We start from the raw sequence: 17,385 nt of genomic DNA, 5'->3' as shown, positions 1-17,385 counted from the left end.
AGACCTCCTCAAGTTCTTACACCATTTGCTTTGGCTTTTGTATCCTTCAGTGTCCTGATCATTTCTGGATAGCAGCACTGAGGGAAAAACACTGAGTTGTAACATAAGTTGTAATTTAAAAAAAATTTTTTTATTTATTTATTTTTCATAAGTTGTAATTTATAGCTCAACATTCAGAAAACTAAGATCATGGCATATGGTCCCATTACTTCATGGCAAATACATGGGGAAATAATGGGAAGAGTGGCAGACTTTATTTTGGGGAGCTCCAAAATCACTGCAGATGGTGACTACAGCCATTAAATTAAAAGACACTTACTCCTTAGAAGAAAAGTTATGACCAACCTGGACAACATATTAAAAAGCAGAGACACTACTTTATCAATAAAGGTCTGTCTAGTCAAGGCTATGGTTTTTCCAGTGGTCATGTATGGATGTGAGAGTTGGAGTATAAAGAAAGCTGAGCGCCAAAGAATTGATGCTTTTGAACTGTGGTGTTGGAGAAGACTATTGAGAGTCCCTTGGACTGCAAGGAGATCCAATCAATCATCAGTCCTGGGTGTTCATTGGAAAGAATGATGCTGAAGCCGAAACTCCAATACTTTGGCCACTTGATGTGAAGAGATGACTCATTTGAAAAGACCCTGATGCTGGGAAAGATTGAAGTCAGGAGGAGAAGGGGATAACAGAGGATGAGATAGTTGGATGGCATCACCGACTCGATGGACATGAGTTTGAGTAAACTCTGGGAGTTGGTGATGGACAGGGAAGCCTGGCGTGCTGCAGTCCTTGGGGTCTCAAAGAGTTGGACATGACTGAGTGACTGAACTGAACTGTAATATAGATATTTAGGCAAGTGATGTCATAAAGGGAAATTTTCCTTCTATGTTTGAAAATATGTTGTGGCAACGAAGGTACACTTCCCACAAGTTTCAGATGAAGATCAGTTAAGATAATTATAACTTTCTTGAAATCATCATTGTCATCATCATCATCATCATCTTCATCAGTCAGGCAATTGTAAGGGAGGAAATCTTTCCATCTGTCTCTCTCTACTTAAGCTTACTGACGGAGGTCCTATAAATTAAACTGACAATAGATTAAGAGAAGGAAAGATATGCAAATTTATTAAATTTTAATTTTATATCCATGGGGGGCATTTTTTGGAAAGTGAATATCCAAAGAAGTGAGATATGAGAGCTTACATATCATCTTAACAGGAGAAAGGGAGAGAACAAACACTACTTACCAGACAGCAAATGAATTTTAGATTCTTAGGAGAATAATGGGGGGTATGATAGATGATGACAATGTCTGTTTGAATGTGGTGGTGACTTCCTATCTCCTTTCCTGTGATGATTCAATCTTCCCTGTGACAAAACTCCCAGGAAGGAGATTTACTACAATTGAATTTTTTCTTTGAAGAAATTCTTTCTTTGTGTTTAAGTAGATAAGGGGAGCTCAAAGAAAGCTTTTTCCTGCATTTATTGATTATAAAATGTCTTCATTACACCAAAGTGGCATATTGTGATCTCCTATACAATCATTATTTTACCTTTTCTCAAAATTGAGATAACTTCTTTTTTTCCATATAATAAATATAAAAAAAAAATTCAGTCAAGCAATGACATTAAAAACATTTTAAACCAAGTACCTGGGTTGTTGACCTGTTAACTTTTCCAGTAGTCAATTTTCATCTTATTGGTCTGTCCTTCAACATAAAACAATCGAGTTAGATTTGAGAGTCAGTTTCTTTACCCAGGGCTTGGGTAAGAAACCATTTTGGTTCCAGTATTATCTACAAATAAGCAGAGACTAGCTGTTAACAGATAAGAACCTTCTTTCATCTCACATGCTTGGTCTAGCTCCAAGTTTTACGGAAGTAACTGATATCAAATCTCCCACACAGATGGCTGATGTACTTTAATGTTACAAATACCACTATTTTCATGGAGGGAAATTTCCAGTTAGCATTAGAAATTTTAAACAAACATTATCAGCAATGTAAAGATTTATTTTTAAAAAATGCTAATTGTAGCATTGTTATAATAGAAATACTGAAGTAACCAAAAAAAAAAAAAAAAGAGAGAGAGAGAGAAAAGACCAAAAAACAATCATTACATGGTTATATAATGGGGTACTTTGTATCATTAGTAATGATATTATGAAAATATAATAACAGTCATCCTACAAAATCCTACAAAAGAACTTTACACAGAAAATTATAAGATACTGATAAAAGAAATCAAAGATGACATAAATAGATGGAGAGATAGTCCATGTTCCTGGGTAGGAAGAATCAATATTGTGAAAATGACTATACTACCAAAGGCAATACAAAAGACCCCGAACAGCCAACCAGTCCTGAGAAAGAAGAATGGAGCTGGAGGAATCAACCTTCCTGATTTCAGATTATACTACAAAGCTACAGTCATCAAGACAGTATGGTACTGGCACAAAAACAGAAATATAGACCAATGGAACAGGATAGAAAGCCCAGAAATAAACCCATGCACTGATGCATACCTTATTTTTGACAAAGGAGGCAAGAATATACAATGGGGCAAAGACAGCACCTTCAATAAATGTTGCTGGGAAAACTGGATAGCTACATGTAAAAGAATGAAATTAGAACACTTCCTAACACCATACACAAAGATAAACTCAAAATGGATTAAAGACCTAAATGTAAGACTGGAGACTATAAAACTCTTAGAGGAAAACATAAGCAGAACACTCAATGACATAAATCAAAGCAAGATCCTCTACGACCCACCTCCTAGAGTAATGGAAATAAAAATAGAAGTAAACAAGTGGGACCTTATTAAACTTAAAAGCTTTTGCACAGCAAAGGAAACTATAAACACGGTGAAAAGAAAACCCTCAGAATAGGAGAAAATAATAGCAAATGAAACAACTGACAAAGGATTAATTTCCAAAATATACAAGTAGCTCATACAACTTAATGCCAGAAAGACAAACAACCCAGTCGAAAAGTGAGAAAAAGACCTAAAGAGACATTTCTCCAAAGAAGACATACAGATGGCTAACAAACACGTGAAAAGATGCTCAACATCGCTCATTATTAGAGAAATGCAAATCAATACCACAATGAGATATCACCTCACACCAGTGAGAACAGCCATCATCAAAAAGTCTACAAACAGTAAATGCTGGAGGAGGTGTGGAGAAAAGGGAACACTCTTGCACTCTTGGTGGGAATGCAAACTGATACAGCCACTATGGAAGATGGTATGGAGATTCCTTAAAAAACTAGGAATAAAACCACCATATGACCCAGCAATCCCACTCCTAGGCATATACCCTGAGGAAATCAGTGTTGAAAAAGACACATGTATCCCATTGTTCATTGCAGCACTATTTACAATAGCTAGAACATGGAAGCAACCTAGATGTCCATCGACAGATGAATGGATACAGAAGTTGTAGTATATATACACAGTGGGATATTACTCAGCCATAAAAGGAATGCATTTAAGTTAGTTCTGATGAGGTAGATGAACCTAGAACCTATTACACAGAGTGAAATGAGTCAGAAAGAGAAAGATAAATATTGTGTTCTAATGCATATATTTCTTTGGAGAAGGAAATGGCAACCCACTCCAGTATTCTTGCCTGGAGAATCCCAGGGGTGGGGGAGCCTGGTGGGCTGCCATCTATGGGGTCGCACAGAGTCAGACACGACTGAAGCAACTTAGCAGCAGCAGCAGCAGCAATGCATATATACAGAATCTAGAAAAATGGCCCTGAAGATTTTATTTACAGGGCAGCAGTGGAGAAACAGACATAGAGAATAGACTTATGGACATGGGGAGAGGGGAGGAGAGGGTGAGATGTAGGGAAAGAGTAACATGGAAGCTTACATTACCATATGTAAAATATATAGCCAGTGGCAATCTGCTGTATGGCTCAGGAAACTCAAACAGGGGCTCTGTATCAAACTAGAGGAGTGGGATGGGGAGGGAGATGGGAGGGAGGTTCAAAAGGGAGGGATATATGTATACCTATGGCTGATTCACTTTGAGGTTTGATAGAAAACAACAAAATTCTGTAAAGCAATTATCCTTCAATAAAAAAATAAATTAAAAAAAGAGAAAATATAATAACGGTCATCCTAACTGGTTTGAGGTGAAATCTCATTGTGGTTTGATTTGCATTTCCCTAATGAGTAGTGATGGTGAGCGTCTTTTCACATAACTGTTGTCCATCTGTAAGACATCTTCAGAGAAATTTCTACTCAAATACTTTGCCTATTCTTTTATCGGGCTACTTATTTTTCATTATTATTTTTGCTATTGAGTTGTATGAGTTTCTTATGTATTTTGAAAATTACCTTTTTATCAGATGCATAGTTTGCAAATATTTTTCCTTTTTTGTAGGTTATCTGTAGGTTGCCTTTTCCCTCTGTTGACTGTTATAACATAATGCCTATAGTTAACCAAAAGGTATTGTACACTTAAATTTTTGTTAAAAGTATAGATCTCATGTTAACACATGCAAACACACACCTACATGCAAACACCAAAAGGACGTAAAGAAATTTTGGAGGTGATGGTTGTTTTTATTAGCCCAATTGTGGGGATGGTATTGAGTATATATGTGTGCCTGCTAAGTTGCTTCAGTCGTGTCTGTCTCTTTGCGACCCCATGGACTTATGGACCCTATGAGGGTCCTCAGTCCCTGGGGATTCTCTGGACAAGAATACTGGAATATGTTGCCATGACCTCCTCCAGGGGATCTTCCAGATTCAGGGTTCAAACCCACATCATCTCTTACATCTCCTGTGTTGGCAGGTGGGTTCTTTACCACTAGTGCTATACTATATATAATATAGCACTATACAATTTATACACACACACACACATATATATATATCCACTCACCAAATTGTATATGATAATTATATTTGGATTTGTTTTATTCCAATTATCCCTCAATAAAGCTGGAAAAAAGAAAAAAAATAAGAAACTGATCTTTGAAAAACCTATTTAAAGGCATAGAAAGACATGTGCAAAGGAAGACCTCCTTTTGGAAATTTTTTTAACCCAAGGGGTACATATGTGTATTCACAGAGCAAAGACTATAAATATACATTAAAATACATAGAAATTGTTTCTGGGTAATAGGATTCTGGGATATTTAAATGTTTTCATTTTTTCTTATTTGTACTTTCTAGATTTTCTATGCCAAGCATATAATAACAATGATAAGAAAAACCCATGTTATCAAATATCTGACTTTAAAAGTAGAAAGTGAGATGATAGTTCTGACTATAAGAGTAAATAGAATGCATTTTGTGTGCCTTTCAAATAAATGACAAACGAAGTTGTTGATAGGGAAGAGATGAAGTAGAGAGAGCAACCATGTGGAGAATATTGACAGGGAGGATTCTTCTAAAGAATAAAAATGACCCACATCAAGTGTGTAGTTTGAGATATTGGCTTTGAAGGCTAGTATCTTGTTCTTCTACACAGCACTGAGACTACTAAATGAAATTTCTTATAGCATGCATGTCAGCTCATTCAACAGTCATAGCCACCATCATTACAGAATATTTTACACTAAAATCCACTTTCACTTATATACTATCTATTTCACAGGTGAAGAATGTCAGGTGCAGGAGGCTCATTGGCTAGCCTTCAGTAGTAGAATTAAGAGTGTTAGTCAGTCAGTCATATCCGACTCTTTGCAACACTATGGACTGTAGCCCACCAGGCTCCTCTATCCATAGGATTTTTCAAGCAAGTATTCTAGAGTGGGTTGCCATTTCCCCCTTCAGGAGATCTTCCCGACCCAGCAATTGAACCTGCATCTCCTGTGTCTCCTGCATTGCAGGTGGATTCTTTACCCTTTAAATCCTGTCTTTCTCCTGACCAACTCATGCTAGTGTGAGCAGAGGGGACCCTAAAGAGGTTGAAGAAATTGGAGACCTTGGGTGTTACTACATCTCCATCACTGAATGTCTGGCTCCCAATGGGGACCTACTTAAGCATTTAGGGACTGATGAGTTCATTTGTGAGTAATAAATGGTTTATGGCACTGGTTCTCAAATCTCAGCAGGCAATAGGAGGAAGACATCCCAAGAGTCTCTGATTCAGCAGGTGTGAGCTGGGGCCCAAGAATTTGTATCTCTAACAAGTTCTCAGGTGAAATGGATGTTCTTGGTTTGGAATCATGCTTTGAGAATCCCTCGTCTAGCACTGTGTTCCTTAAAGGATCAGCAGGAGTGGCATCTACCCAAGAGTTTGTTAGAAAGGCAGATTGTTGACTCCAGCTTGACAATCAGAATCTGCATTTACAAGATCATCAGATGATTATTATAGATGTGAAAGTTTGGGAAGCAGGGCTTTAGTACACAGGTTCTCAAATACGAGTTGGGTAAGCCATAAACCCAGAATGGGATGTGTGACAATCTTGCTGCAGATGTATTTTTCTCACAATTGTGATTGAAACATAAACTAGAATTTAGAAATTTCTGAACCAGAATTTGGGCTTTCCCAGTGACTCAATGCAGGATCTGCCTGCAATGCAGGAGCCACAGGAGACATGGGCTTGATCCCAGGATTGGGAAGATCCCCTGGAGGAGGAAATGGCAACCCACTCCAGTATTCTTGCCTGGAGAATCCCATGGACAGAGAAGCCTGATGGGCTATAGTCCACAGGGTCACAAAGAATCAGACACAACTGAAGCGCCTTTGCACACACACACAAGGCCTGATACTTCCTGAGCTCTGCCAATGGCTAAGTTAAAACATCCTCAGTCCTGGTATTTGGAAAAAGAGAATTGGAACATATGAGTGTATAGTTTCTGAATTCAGCAGATCAATTTCATGTTGGATGAGAACTGAAGAAAAGTGGCTACTTGTTCTCTCCTCTTTTGCGTGAGAACTATAACGAAAAAGCTATTTCACTCTCCCAGCAACAATGGCTCAGAGTCAGCAGGCAGCTTATTGCCTGCCTTGAAATTATCACTGTGGCCAGCTTGCGCTCTGTGGCTCTGATGGGTGGTGTAGGGGAGGAAGTGGGGGACCAGATGGTGGAGATTGTATGTTAGGCCCTGTCACCTTCCTCCTTGTAATGTTAGTCTTGAAAAAACAACAGGAAGAAAAATTTCTTTTTTACTTACCTTGAATAATGTCCAGACTCTTCTATTTTTCTTACTCTTTCTCTGCAGTCTTGTCTTTTGAAGTATCAGACCACTAAGGAAAGGCATTTACATTTGATTTGATTTTCATAAATGGAAGAACAAACAGACATTTGTTTTATTTTTAACTTTATTTCTTTTCCTTTTAGGAGGGTTTCTTTTTGTGTGTTTGGAAGAGGACAAAATATTGAGAGTCTTGAAATCTCAAATTTCTGAGAAATAGGGATAGTCCCTGCCCTGTCTGACTCTGAAATCCTGACATTTTCTTGAAAGCAAAATGAACCCTAGATTTATTCTCTCATGTTTCAGCCTGATTTTTCCACACTCCACACACACACACACACACACACACACACACACACACACACACTCACATTCACACTAACATCTCTTCCTTTTCCCCTCCCCTGCCTTCTCTACCATGCCTATGCCCATCCTCTGGCAACTTGTCATTGGTGAAAGTATGAATCAGTGGTCAGATGTAACATCCTGCCCCGTTTTGTGGCCACTGTCAAACTTTGGTCAAGACACCCCAAGTGGAATTAAACTCAGGATCTGAGAAACAGAGTCACAGTGAGAGAATGGGAAATAATCTCATGAGAGAAATCAGGTAAGTCCTGACTCTGGGCACAGCCCTTCTTGGGAGAAGAGACAGGAAGAGGGAAGTGGGGTGTGTGCATTTGGAATGGTGAATCAGTTGTGCTTTAAGAAGGTTGAACTTAAAGACAGCATCTCCTAAGAACACACAGGAAGCTCCCAATCCACTTTCTCTTGGCCTACTTTGGAATTGTGGTAGGTTGCCAGATTTAGAAAATAAAAATACAAGATGCCAGTCAGATCTGAATTTCATAGAAACACATGCATTTTTTTTTTTTTTTCAGTATAAGTATCCCTCTTGCAATATCTGGAGCAATATTGCACAGGTCATGTGCTGTGCATGGGTCATACTTAAACTGAAAAAGTTGTTGTTTATCTGAAATTCAAATTTAACTGTGCATCCTGTCTTTTATCCAGCAACCTGGGTCTGTGATCACTTGAATCTTCCTACATCTTTTTCTTCATCTGAGTAGAGGGCTTATCTTGCCATTCATTGACTTCATGGGATCAGAGTGAAAATAAACACTCAAGTTCTTACAAATTGTTGAAGCAAAATAATTCACTCAAGTGTTTTTAACTTAAGTAGTGCCTTTTGTGGGTGATTTTTATCCCTGTCCTTATCAAACACTTCCCTCTTTCTCATAGGTGAATAATTTTTTCTTTGCCTAAGATATATAGACACACTTCTTTTTGTTGTTGTTGGAATGACTTTTATTTTATTCTTTATTGGAATATACTTGCTTTACAAGACATGTCTTTTTTATCCATTCATCTGTGGTCTTAGATTGTTTCCAAACAAGATATATCAAGTGTTGGCAAGAGTGTAGAGAAAAAGAAACACTTGTATACTGTTGGTGGTTCAGTCACTGTGGAAAATAATTTAAATAATTAAAAAATGCAACTATCATATGATCAGGCATTCTTGCTTCTGGGTACATATGCAAAAGAAATGAAACCAGGATCCTCCTATGTTTGTTGTAACATTATTCACAACAGCCAAGACATAAAAATAACCTAAGTATTGAGCAACGGATCAATGGATAAAGATTGTCTTTTCTTTTTTCTCTTGTTTTTCTTGGTAATAGCCATACTAATGAGGTGATATCTCATGTGGTTTGATTGATTTGTATTTCTCTGATAGTTAATGATTGTTGCTGTTCAGTCTCTAAGTTGTGTCTGACTCTTTGTGACACCATGCACTGCAGCATCCAGGCTTCCCTGTCCTTCACTGTCTCCCAGAGTTTGCTCAGACTCACATCCATTGAGTTGATGAGCCATCCAACCATCTCATCCTCTGTTGCCCCATTTTCCTCTTGCCTTCAATTTTTCCCAGCGTCAGGGTCTTTTCCAAAGAGCTGTTGTTGGCCATTTGGATGTGATCTGTAATACAGGTAGATTGATCTGGCCTTGCGGCACTCAACATATTGCTCCTGTGTTCCAATGAGTATATCCGTTTCCCACTAGCTAACATCTAAACTGTGGAACATTTGTTTTAGAATTTAAAGTCCTATATATTGTTTTAATCACTCCCTCCTTGTTCTCTTCTCCCTTTGGGCATTGCCTCACTGTCTTGCTTAGCAACCAGCCTCCAATTAAGTACTTTCTACTTACTAATGGAGTCTCTCCAAGGCAATTTTTACTTTGAATATATCTTTACAGCCCCTATAACTGTCTAGAATGTAGAGAAAAATAGAAATCTAAAGAATGTGTACTTAGTTAGTTAAATATACCTTTTTTCCCCCTTCTGTCATAAATATGTTGTATGGATTTTGTCAATCTGGTCTCTTGGCCAATTTGAGTTGAAGTGTGCTTTGGCTGTCAGAATTCTTGCCCCGAGGTTCATTTTCAACCACTTTTTATTTGCCAAAATATAATATTCTCTCTACAGTGCTGTGGCCAGATATTACATCTTCCTGATCTTTACCAGAAATTATTCTTTCACTATTCAATGACTTGTAAATGGTTCATACACACTGATGATTCTAAACGCATCGTGTTCTGTCATGGTTATATGGGTGAAAGACTTTTAGATAATGTATTCTCTGGTCATGAGGATAGTACTCTTAAACTTTGAAAATCCCTGAAATTCTTGCTAATGATCTCAGAAAGAAGGCTCTCAATAAATGTTTTCTGGCTAGTGGGCAGAAGCATGTGCGCTCATTGGAGAAAAGCAGAGATTAAAATTGTCCTCTTCAGATTACTGAGACTTAAAGGAGCTTTCCATTTTTAGCTGTCTTCCTATCTGTATTGATTTTTAAAATATCCAACCTTATCTGTTACCGTGTTCTGATAAGGTTGGTGGTCTCTTTCAAAACAGTCAAGAATTGTGCTTACTTTACAAACATGAAAGCATCATGAGGATGCTGATTCAGTTCAACCATGTTGTAAACGAAGCCAGTTAGACTCAAAGAGATGAAAGTGTCTTGGTTTGCTTACCCTCGTCATTGCAAAAACCCGTTCTTATTCTACTCTTCATGGGATGGCAAAGAGTCAGACACAACTGAGCAACTAACACACACACATATATTCTACCCTTTAGCCACTGCTTTCTGCTTAGGATACTATTCCCACCTTCTGGAGAAACCTATCAGCTAGATTTCAGATCTATTTTAAAGTTCAGGAAGATGTGAAGAGGAAGTAGACAGATGTTATCTTAGGATTTCTCATGGTTGTCATCTGTGAATGATGCCTCCACAGTAAGAGGCATCCTTAAGAGGCATCCAGTAAGAGGCATCTAGGCCCTCCTGCATGCCCACAAATGTCAAGGCAACCAGATTCTCTAGTATTCAAGGAACTCACAGGACTGAGTGAAGTATTCAACTTGCATTGATAGTAGAGACTAATAATTATTTCAGGCTTGCTCTCTGCTCTATACACCATTAAGAAGTTCATAAGATTATCTCATTATTTTTCCATACTAAGTGGTTATTTTTATCCTTAGGTATGGTTTCATTGGAAAAATACAATATTAAGTATAAAAGTGTTGGATTTTTGAATACATTTATTAATTGATGATGGGAGGTTATTTTATTTTCAGTAAGTAAAATATGGGTAATTTCTGTCTAGAGTACTCTTTGCCTTGGTGAACTTCAAACGGCAGGTTAGCAGCACTGCTTGCAGTTCATACAACTGGATAAAGGAGAAATGAATACTTTATAATAAATAATTCACCTGAGAAATCATGAAGCTAGATTAAGCTTATATTTGATAATTGTCCTATTTTTCTTGTGATCCTGAATAAGCTCCTTGGTTTCTATGATTGCATAACTGTATCTCCACTGTGAGAGTAATAATATTGCCAGATCCTAGATTTAGTTGTGATGATAAAATGAAACAATGTATATGTGTTAGTGGGCTTCCCTGATAGTTCAGTTGGTAAAGAATCCGCCTGCAATGCAGGAAACTCCAGTTTTGATTCCTGGGTGGGGAAGATCCCCTGGAGAAGGGATAGGCTACCCACTCCAGTATTCTTAGACTTCCCTTATGGATCAGCTGGTAAAGAATCTGCCTGCAAGCAGGAGACTTGGGTTCAATCCCTGGGCTGGGAAGATACCATGGAGAAGTGAAAAGCTACCTACTCCATTATTCTTTCCTGGAGAATTCCATGGACTGTACAGTTCATGGGGTCTCAAAGAGTTGGACACGACTGACCAACTTTCACTTTCACTTTTCATATATGTTAGCAGGAACATCAGTTCAGGTTAGTCTCTCAGTTGTGTCCAGCTCTTTTTAGCAGAAACATAGTAGCTGATTAATGAATGATACCTATTATTTAATTCCATTAGTACTGAAGTCAACTTTATTTTCAGATTCTTGAGTTACAGTGCATTTTGTCTCAGTGAATTACTCATAGAAATTATTTAATTCACAATGAACCCCATTCAATGCACTGCAGTTATGATTGAGAACAAGACGGAAAAAATTCTACCTCATGGAACTTGTTCTAGCAGGAGAAATGGGTTACAATTTTATAAATCATGCACTTCAGGGAGTTATAAGCACTATGAATGAAATATAGCAAAGAGAGCAGTATGATGTCATGGAGCGCTAATATTAGAGAGGCATGGGTAACTGGGAATAAGCAGATTAGGCAAAAATCTGTGGGATTAGCTTCCAGACAGAGAGACCATGTATAAAGGCCCTGAGGAGAGTCAGAGTATGGTGTGTAATGGGATGAGGAGGGCAGGGGACATGAGGTTAATAGGGTCACCACTTGGTCACTTCATATTTTACAACTGCTTGTCCTGGGCTTTTTTTCTCTGAGTGTTATTGAGATATAGTTGATATGCAAAATTCATATATTTAAAGTATGTATTTTTAAATTGATACATATTTACACTTCTGTGATATCATCACCACAATTAAGGTACTAATATCTTAATTAGTGGAGATAATTAAGAGTGAAATAGAGGAGAGTGAAAAAGCTGGCTTAAAACTCAACATTCAGAAAACTAAGATCATGGCATCTGGTCCCATCACTTCATGGCAAACTGATGGGAAACAAGGGAAACAGTGAAAGACTAGTTTTTTGTGCTCCAAAATCACTGCAGATGGTGACTGTAGCCATGAAATTAAAAGATGCTTGCCCCTTGGAAGAAAAATTATGAACAACATAGACAGCATATTAAGAAGAAGAGACATTACCTTGCCAAGCTAAGGTTTTTCCAGTAGTCACGTATGGATGTGAGAGTTGGACCATAAAGAAGGCTGAGCGTCAAAGAATCTATGCTTTTGAACTGTGGTGTTGGAGAAGACTCTTGACAGTCCCTTGGACTGCAAGGAGATCCAACAAGTCAATCTTAAAGGAAATCAGTCCTGAATATTGATTGACTGGAAGGACTGATGCTGAAGCTGAAACTCCTATACTTTGCCCAAATGATGCAAAGAACTGACTCATTTGAAAAGACCCTGATGTTGAAAAAGACTGAAGGCAGGAGAAGAAGGGAACAACAGAGGATGAGATGGCTGGATGGCATCACTGACTCAATGGACAATAGTTTGAGCAAGCTCCAGGAGTTAGTAATGGACAGGAAGGCCTAGCGTTCTGCAGTCCATGGGTCACAAAAAGTCGAACACAACTGAGTGACTGAACTGACTGAACCATCACCTCCAGTTTCCTTGTTTTGTGTGTGTGTGTGTGTATTTTGTGTCTGAGTTAAGAACACTTAACATGAGATCTTAATATATTTTAAAATGCACAATAACTTATTATTAACTATAGGCACTATGTTGTGCTGCATATTCTGGAACTAATTTATATGATATAACAGAAACATGATATTATTGAGCAGCAATTCCCCCTTTCCCTATCTCCCCAGCCCTTTGCAACAACCACTCTACTTTATGTTTCTATGAGTTCAACTATTTTCCTTTTTTAAAAAATTTAAAACTTACTTAGTTTTCATTGAAGAATAATGCTTTACAATATTGGTTTGATTTCTGCCATACATGACGTAGCCATAGGTATACATATGCCCCCTCCTTGAACCACTCTCCCACCTCCCAGCCTTTCCCACCCCTCTAGGTTGTTACAGATCCCCAGTTAGAGCCTTGAGTCATAAAGCAAATTTCCATTTGCTATATATTTTACATATGGTCGTGTATATGCTTCCATGCTACAATTATTTTCAGCTTCACATAAAATTGAAATCACGCAGTATTTGTTCTTCTGTGACTGGATTATTTTACTTAAGCATAATATACTCAAGATTCATCCATGTTGTTGTAAAAGGTAAAATACTTTCTTTTTATGGCTAAATGATTTTAGATAGTATGTATATGCTACATGCCACATTTTCTTTATTCATCTGTGAATGGGCATTTGTGTCGTTTCCATATCTTATTTATTGTGAATAATGCTGCAGTAAACATGGGAAGGCAGACATCTCTTTGAGACCCTGATTTTGATTTCTTTTTTTTTAATATCCTAATATATTTATTTCAACTTGCTTTTGTGATTAATTGGATTTTGATTTCTTTGGACATATGCTCAGAAGCAAAATCACAGAAACAATTATTTTGTTTTTAATTTTTTTTTAATAATATATTTTATTTAACACAATTTGTTCAAAATATTATCATTTCATTGTTTAATTACTACAAACATATTAATGAGATTCACACATTCTTCTTTCCATACTGTCTTCAAAATCTAGTATGTATTTACAGCTAAGCACAGCTTAATTTGAAATATAGTTATATTTTAATTGTTCAATAATTCTTGGCTGCCATATTATGCAGCATATCTATAGAACTTTTCATCTCACTTCATCCTGCCTTTTCTCTGAGATTTGTTTCTTAATTAATAAAGATATGTAGAGATTTCAGCATAGTCAGAGTATGGATTTTTTGTTTTTAATTTTTTTGAGAAGTCATCATACCGTTTTCCATAGTGCCTGCATAATTTGCCTACCTACCAATTTCTCCACACCATTGCCAATATCTGCAGATATATATATCGGCTTCCCTGGTAACTCAGTTGGTAACAAATCCACCTGTAATGCAGGAGACCCCGGTTCAATTCCTGGGTCGGGACGATCAGCTGGAGAAAGGATAGGCTACCCACTCCAATATTCTTGGGCTTCCCTGGTGGCTCAGAGGGTAAAGAATCTGCCTGCATTGCAGGAGACCTGGTTTGATCCCAGGATTGGCAAGATCCCCTGGAGGAGGGTATGGCAGCCTACTCCAGTATTCTTGCCTGGAGAATCCCCACAGCCTGAGGAGCCTGGAGGGCTACAGTCCATGGGGTCATAAAGAGTCAGACATGCCTCAGCTATAAAACAACACACACACGCAATATATTTTTGATAACAGCCATGCCATTTTAATAGGTGTGAGATGATATAACTTAATGTGATTTTGATCTGCACTTCACTGATAACTTTGTTGAACATTTCCAGGCAGCTGTTGGCCGTTGGTATATCTTCTGTGGTGATGAAGGTAAAATGAAACAGTTGTGCTCAAAGAGTTGAATTCACATATGCCATGATGAAAAATGCTTCCCTCTTTTAAGGTCAGTCAGAATTTATGGGAAGCCTATACGAGACAGCACTCTTGGCCTTAAAAAAATAATAACATAGAGGAGGGATTACAGTGGGTGCCGACTAAAAAGTTGATAAGCCCCTTGAACAAATACTGTACTTAATAGCTGTTCTGTACTTAAAAAAATTAGAAATTATATAGCTGAGAGATGATAAAAGCTTTTCAAGGTCACTTCTGCTATAAGATGATGAAACTACAGTGTACAAATGGTGATTTAACTAACACATGTATATGTTGTGAAATGATTACCAGGATATATCAGTAATTCCTGATGTCAAGTCATGTGTCATTTCCACTATACCACAACAACCTCTTTTTTTTTCAGAAAGGGCAGATGTTAATGTATTCTTCATAGAAGCCCAAATAGTGTGCAATAGAAATAAGAGGAAAGGATGAATAGAATTCTGATTTGGACTGGCAGGGACGTAGGGCATGTTTGAAGAATTTCAGCTTGGATTGTTCTGCAAATGTTAGGCAGGCTGAACAAAGTGGAAAAGACTACAAACTAAAGGGACAATGTGTGAAAATGTGTAAGAGTTTGAAGTACGTGGTGTTTCAGGAAGTACAATTGTCAAATATTAGAGCATATTGTTCAAGGATAATCCCAATAGGAGAAGAATTTGAAAATGAGATTTGTCATTTGATGATAAAAAGTCTTCAAAGGCATCCAGGGAGTGATAATGCAATGAACATTTGTGAGTGGAGAAAGATGTAATGTGGCTTATATGTTAAGAGAACTGTCTGTCCTTAGTGTGTAAGGTGAAATGGAGAAAAATGGACAAAGTTAAGAAGCTCTAAAAAATACATGAATTAAAAGGAAATGAAGAGCTGAAATTCAGCAGGAACAACCAAAATGGAAAAAAAGAGGTTTGGTGAAAGTAAATGCACTTTATTTTGGTGTTTGTCAGTCATTTAGATCACAAATGTGGCATGAGAGAAGGAAAAAGTTATTCCCCTGAATGACATATCAGTCTCTTCCTGGCCTCTCCTGAGGACCTCTCCATTATTAGAGACTCTTGGGATATGCTGCACATATTTGGAGATGAAGGAGACACAGAAACAAGGAGAGCAGTGATGAATATTAGGCGAGGTGGTACTTCCCAACTTCCTCCTGTAACTGTCAAATAAATCCCCATCAAATCTGCCAGAAAGAGGAAACAGAAATGATAAGAATCAGACTCAGCTCTCCCTCTTTCCTTTGTCTGTGATAACACTTTTTTATTCTCCAAACTCAGCCGTTACCCCATTTTCACGGAATGAAAGAGCCGTTAGACCTGTACCAAAGATTTTCCAGACTTCACTCTCAGACACTCTAATGCAATGGCATTGAGGGGGAAGGGAGAGAACATTTATCAAGCAACCGAACAAGTGCCAAAATATTGTATAGTTGGGCTAAATCATCACAATGATACCACAAAGGAGATACTGCTATCCCCATTTTGATATGTTTTGAAATTAAGGGTGCAAGGGTTTCAGTCTCTCAGTTAGAAGGGGTGGTTTAAGTCATCAAACATGTAGCCAGCAAGACTCCAAAGGCCACAATCTTTGTTTGATTACTTGAGATAGGTTTTCTATAAGGCTTCCCTTCTTTTCAAGAAGAGGGTACTTTGGACCTTCTGGAACATGGAAGGTGGGAAGCCTGCCGGTGGTTCTCAGAGGAGTATGAGGGGATGACATGAAGCCCTCTGCCTGTTGCTTGTCTATTGGGTTCAGCATTAAATGGATAATAAGAACTGTTTCCTTCTGGAAATCTATAGCTGACACATACATTATATTTAGAAAGTGTGAATCTTCTCTCCATCTATCCAATGGTGCCTTGGTGTATTGACTATCTCAAGCTGAAGGAATTCAAGGACAGCAGAAGCAGGATGGTTATTCTGATTTCCGAAAACTTGCCTTTCTTCCCTGAAAGCAGGAGATGGATCCCTTATGTGAAAGGTGCTCTCCTTGTTCCAAGAGGAAGAGAGACATTTCTATCACCAGAGACAAGGAATTTAGGGTCAAGAAAGCTATGCTAACAAAACTTGTTACACCCTTATTAGCTCTAGATCAATCCCTCCGCCTTGTCAATGCTTTCCAAGCTTGTTGTGCCTTTGTCTCAAAGATATACAAGCTTCCTTTCCTGGTCACTTCTGGTCTTCTTTCTCAAGTGAAGGTTCTCACATGCATGAAAAATTCGATAAAATTTGTATGTTTTTCTCCTGTTAGTTTGCCTCATATCAGTTTAATTTTTAGGCCCAGCTGGAGACCTAAAGAAATTAGGGGAAGACTTTTTCTCCTCTGCATCATCTATCTACTTCAAGTTTGTATCTATATATGTACACAGCATGCAAACAAGCCATTATTGACTAAAAATAATGAAATTTCTGAATAGTGCATGGAAACTTTAGAGATTAATAGCTTTATTGTTCTTGATCATCTTAAATATTTATTTATTTATTTATTTTTTCAGTGGGTTTTGTCATACATTGACATGAATCAGCAATTGATTTACACGTATTCCCCATCCCGATCCCCCCTCCCATCTCCCTCTCCACCCGATTCCTCTGGGTCTTCCCAGTGCACCAGGCCCGAGCACTTGT

At 37.9% G+C, this 17,385-nt stretch overlaps 1 protein-coding gene across 1 annotated transcript in view; it reads left to right on the top strand.

Moving 5' to 3' along the window:
- The first annotated feature begins 7,634 nt into the window (after positions 1-7,634).
- Positions 7,635-17,385, top strand: part of GCSAML (germinal center associated signaling and motility like) — a 48,500-nt gene continuing 38,749 nt past the window's right edge. Inside the window, exon 1 of the mRNA XM_043465667.1 lies at positions 7,635-7,775. Within this exon, the coding sequence (XP_043321602.1) occupies positions 7,747-7,775 (29 nt within the window). The 5' untranslated portion in view covers positions 7,635-7,746. The remainder of the gene's footprint in view (positions 7,776-17,385) is intronic.

This window comes from Cervus canadensis, chromosome 4, assembly GCF_019320065.1.
Source record: "Cervus canadensis isolate Bull #8, Minnesota chromosome 4, ASM1932006v1, whole genome shotgun sequence".
Classification (NCBI taxonomy): Eukaryota; Metazoa; Chordata; class Mammalia; order Artiodactyla; family Cervidae; genus Cervus; species Cervus canadensis.
This window is presented reverse-complemented; position numbering and strand designations above follow the sequence as displayed.